At 35.2% G+C, this 5,525-nt stretch overlaps 1 protein-coding gene across 1 annotated transcript in view; it reads right to left on the bottom strand.

The window, feature by feature from the left end:
* Positions 1 to 4,696: 4,696 nt before the first annotated feature.
* LOC104507572 (TBC1 domain family member 22A-like) overlaps positions 4,697 to 5,525 on the bottom strand; it is a gene marked incomplete at both ends in the record, with an annotated part of 3,794 nt that continues 2,965 nt past the window's right edge. Inside the window, one exon of the mRNA XM_010148899.1 lies at positions 4,697 to 4,876. Coding sequence (XP_010147201.1) covers positions 4,697 to 4,876 — 180 coding nt within the window. The remainder of the gene's footprint in view (positions 4,877 to 5,525) is intronic.

Here is a 5,525-nt window from a genome sequence, read left to right as displayed (position 1 = left end):
GGTGAATATGAGTAGATTAAGATAGGCATGTTTTACCATTTTCATGGGTGCTTATATAGGGCCTTCAAATACTTTTTCCAAGGTAGCACGCTAAAACTTCAATATGTTATTTTGTTCAACTTTAAGGACATCGTTGTTGAGTAGAAAGATGAAGTCTTGACTTCTTTCTACTTGAAACGCAGACCTTAACACGCAGAACAACTTTACATCTTAAGGCATTAGCTGTTTTGACTTTGAAAAATTTGCTATCCATGTGCTGTGTTACATAATAGTTGCATTACAGTGTTATGAAGCTTTATTAAATCATGAGAACACCATACACCAAGCTTACTGTTGGTTATTGTTTGATTTAAATAAACACGTTTCTGACATTCAATTACATACTCATCGGCTGTATATTTTAAAAAAGCAGAAAATTAGTAGATTTGAAGATAAAGAGTTAAGGAAGTGCTTTAATAAGATATTATTTAAATTGATATTACAAAACACATCATACCTCTGCTACACTAAGCTTACAAGTATGAGGTAACTTGTATGTTGGTGTAAGTCAGTCTGCTTTTATCAACATCATTAGCTTATGTTGTGTTTGTACAGCGACTGTCCCCCTAAAACATTGTACAAGACTACTTGTGTTTTTAAAAACATGAGTCTAACAAATTTAATAGAATTAAATTGGAAACTGGATGGACATAGCAATATTGTCACTCTTAAATATGTAAACAGTGATTTGTTGAAGGAAAGAGACATTTCTTCTCAGATACACTCTTCCTATGCTGCTTTATTAGTCTCATCCCCTCCTCTTTTTGTAAAGCACCCAATTGTTTTGCAAAAGATATTGCAAGCTCAGAACCCATCTCCATTCAGTAGCCCAAGGTCCATTACAAGGAAAGACACGGCCTGAAATGAAGTAAATCTGTGTCAAATCGACAGCAATGCAAACACAAGTCATTGATTGCGCAAAACAACTAAATTTTTCTCTCTGAATAACCTGGCACGCAGCACCAGGAGTGGGAGGCTACGCAGACTCACAGACCCTACAGTCTACTCTACAGTTGTCTACTAAACACAGCAATTCTGCGACCTCCAGTCCTACTCCACTTCCTGAATTTGCACCCAGTGTACCTCAGTATGATCTAATTGAAGGGGGTCAGTCTCCAACCAAAACTGCCTTTTATCACAGGCTGCTTCTACCAGCCCACACTTCTTGCCATAATATGGTTCAGCTTGTTCAGCAGCTTTCATTCTGTAATTTTAACTTTATGATATTATCTCCCCACTCTTTGCCTTATATTACTACTTGAAGGTATATTGTCAGGGCTCTTGATACCTCTCTCCTGCAGCACAAATCATATACCTAGAAGCAACATTTCTATAGGAACTGGGTTGTTGTTTTTTTTTTTTAAATAGCTAACTACTCTTGACATTCAACTCACATTATACCTTCCCCATCTATATTAGAGGTAATAATAGCATGGCAATAGTCAAATAAGAATTGCCAAATGGAAACAAGGCATATTATTTGCATCTGTTTATCATGCAAACAATAAAAATACCTGCAGGACAAAGAAGTAAAGTGTGGACGGCTTAAGGGAAGACTCATAACTGCCCTTGTAGTTGTTCTAAGTTCCAAGAGTGAGTTTATTACTTCAGATCTATAGAATAGTACAAATAAGGGCACTTTTCAGCCATGGAAATAGGCTCTTTATTCATAAAGAAGAGTTAAGTAACCTAAAAGAATTATTTTTTATATTGTGAGAATTCTGGGGTGAGGGGTTTTTTTCTTTCCTAGTTCACGTTCTCAGGTTGAGCCTCGCTCTAATAACTATTTGTGTATGTAACTGTCTGGTGGATAAAACTGTACACAGAAACTTGGGAGAATGGCTCTGTCATTACATATTTATGCAATATTTGCCAGTGGATTCATATCCAAATTGCAGTCTATACCTGGCACATTATTTTTCTTAGTATATAATTTGATGGGGTTGATAGAATCTACCTATTTCCACAACTTCACAATATACAATCTATGGACCAAACCCAACTCGAAAACATTTTAGTGGATTTCAATGGCTAAAATAATCTTCACTTCCAAATGTACATGCATATTCCATCTTGAGATTTTTTTTTTTCACAACCTCTAGCTGACATACAAGAGTAACACTGCATTTTACACTGTCTTTATAGGATGATTACTCAAGTGTGACTGAAAGGATTTCAAGGTCATTTGTATTGCTCTGTGTTCTTAGTCTACGTTGATTGCTCACATTATGATGAGAACCCCCTCGAGTTGAAAACGTACATGACATTGTTTCAGTTCCACAGATTAACATATTTATATATTGCTTTGAAAGGACTGTTCACATAGTCTCTCCCAACAAGATGCAAAACTCTATCAAGAAAACAAAATCAACAAATTCTTCTGCTATACCACTTCCAAGCAAAACCAACACTACTACATGCAGAAATATCTGCTAAAATGTCTCCAAGACAACCACTGGTTAATTCAATTCATCATGACAAACAAAACCCAACTATCTGTGAACGTAACACAAAGACCCACACATACGAAGAATGAGCCAGCTGCAACAGAATAGCTACCTATCCCTTCACTACTGACTACAAATGTTAACTTGGAGCCTTTGAAGCAGCTCCACCTTGACCCATTTTAAATATTAGTCTGGGGGAAAAAAACACCCACACACAAAAAACACCACCACACAAAACCTCTTTTTAAACACAGTCTTCATTCTAACATGGATATAAACCAAACATCTCTTAAAATTGCATATACACATGCACCAACCAGATTCTGATGAACAGTACATATATGCACATACATGCTTGCATGTGTATATATGCATACACACAGAGCTTCCCCAATATATACATATAATGTAGTCTGAGCGCTACCATCACCTAAATTCTACTACCAATAGCTTAATGATCAAGAGTTTGCATGTCGTCAGTAAAGAGTTAATTTCTTTCACTAAGTAAAATCGTGTATTTATTTATATATATATTAGGAAATACTACAGGATATATCCCAGATACAAAAGTAAAAATATTTGCATCAAAAAAAAAAATTAAAACTAGACTTAAAATTCTAATTCACACAATTTCAAATTTCATACTCATTACAGTTTGTACAGCAAGAGAAAGAACAAGTTTCCCATAGACAGAGAAGGTTGTGTCTAGTCATATCCAGAAGAAAAAATATTGAGCCCTTAATAGATATTTTTCACATTTCAATAATATCAAGACCAACATATTCAAATTTTGTATTCCTGTGTATACTTCTGTATGAGAATTAGAAAGTTCAATATGGAAAATACCAGACCCAGTTTGTTTAAATAACATTGACTGAAGTCTCACCCACCGTGCATGCCTAGAAAGAGTAGAAATTTTCTTTCACTCCCTTCCAAAACATTCTATTTACATCCCTAAATTTGACTTAATGGGAAAGTATTCCCATTTAATTAGACAGCAGAAGTGAAATGGATAGGTTTAAATTAAACTTTGTCTTCCCTCTGACCTTGTAACTTTATGTAACAAAGGCTTCTGCCATTACAACATTCTGAAAAGTTAAGACTTTTCACGTCAGTCACAATCACATAGCACATATCTGTTAGATGAAAGGGAGAAAAAGTGCTGTTTGATTACCATGATCAAGCTTATATAAATATGTGATTTTTGTTTAAAACCTGAGAGTTTATTCACAGTTGTATTTTTATAAGAATTTCCTATAACACACTGAAGTGCTAATTCTCATCTAGTTAGTATTGTTGCCATTCTACCTTGATAGCAATCTCACAATGAGACACAGCACAGGGGATGAAAAAAAAAAGGAAAAAAAAAAAAACCACACACCAAAACTTGGACCATATCGTACTGAAGAAGTCTCATGACAACTACAGGGCAGGAAAGCATCAATTCAAGAACCACAAACATGCAGTTTCTAATTCCTTCCATAAGAGCTTCCTGTAGATACCTTCCATAATGTTCTAACTCAAAGTCACTTTCTTTATTAATTATTTTGATATAAACTCCAACTTTTAAGTGACCAGCCAAGCTCTCCAAATCCAGTGCACTATTTCTACTTGCTCCAGATTTTCACTTGGGATACAAAGCCATTTGATTCTGTGATACCCTCTCAGCACTTGTATTTACTATTCAGCAGTTAAAAAACCAGCGTACAAAGGGAACAGTCAGGTTATCAGACAATACGTTTGTTTTCACATTAACTTCTTGTCAGCAGTCACTGATGACACACAGAACCACTGTATCAGTCTGTGAACATGAAGAATGCTCATGGAGTAGACAAGCAATAATACTTCCACACCTCATCGTTTTTCATATTTGTATTTCTAAGTGTGAGAATCATTCTTTTACTGCACGCTGTTACATTATGAAGCATTAACACTAAACATAGCTAATTGTACTTTAGTTTTTCTCCAGAGATTAGTCCAGTAGGAAGTAATAATGTGAGAAAGAAAAAAAACAAGAAGCCATCTAACACCCTATGTATTAGGAGGAAGTGTGTGAATTGCATATTACAAGCATGAATACTAAAAGCATTCAATTTTATTCTGTCGTTTTCAAGATCAATTCTAAATGTTGAAGAGATTAGATTCTAACCAAATCATCAAGCAGAACAGTACAGCAAACAGAAAAATTTTAGAGTTAAAGAAATACTCACCAAGATTTGTATTGGGCCCAGCAAGTAGCTGCTTAAATTTGTCTAAGCGGGATGCTTCTCTTTCAGTTAACGCAGGAGTAACCGAGGTATTGCAGTCTGCCATCCCACTCACCAAGGGAGGTGTGGAACTTTGTGGAAGGGACTGTGATCTCTGCATAGAAGTATTTTCACCAGCATTATCTGAAGGGAAAAAGAAGCATAACAGTTAGCCTTAGCTGGTGAGAAGGCTACACATAATTTAACTTTAGTTTGTAAATTTTGAATAGAATTATGTTTTGGAGAAATGCAAGATCAAGTACAGCACAAGTTTGGATTTAAATGACTTGGATTTACCAGGAGGAGAGGCACTCCTCTTCTAAGCAGTATTCCACAATTAAAACACATCAATTAGAGATCATACTAACAGCAAGTCTAATTGATTTTAAGTATCTCTGTGCTACTGAAAACTGTTTCTATCCCCCTCACCATTAAAAAAAAAAAAGACTGGTAAATCATTGGAAGTGATTACTTAGAAAGTTTATACGTAAGACAGACAAGATCACATGAGGATGAACTTCCTAGTCCACATGCATGGTTTTCTCTATTTTTTCAATACACTTAATACAGTAGGACTAATTGATTTTAAGTATCTCTGTGCTACTGAAAACTGTTTCTATCCCCCTCACCATTAAAAAAAAAAAAGACTGGTAAATCATTGGAAGTGATTACTTAGAAAGTTTATACGTAAGACAGACAAGATCACATGAGGATGAACTTCCTAGTCCACATGCATGGTTTTCTCTATTTTTTCAATACACTTAATACAGTAGGACTTTAATATTTTCACAAC

This window comes from Eurypyga helias, unplaced genomic scaffold, assembly GCF_000690775.1.
Source record: "Eurypyga helias isolate BGI_N326 unplaced genomic scaffold, ASM69077v1 scaffold12603, whole genome shotgun sequence".
Taxonomy (NCBI): domain Eukaryota; kingdom Metazoa; phylum Chordata; class Aves; order Eurypygiformes; family Eurypygidae; genus Eurypyga; species Eurypyga helias.
The sequence above is the reverse complement of the archived record's forward strand: the minus strand, read 5'-3'. Positions and strand labels throughout refer to the sequence as shown.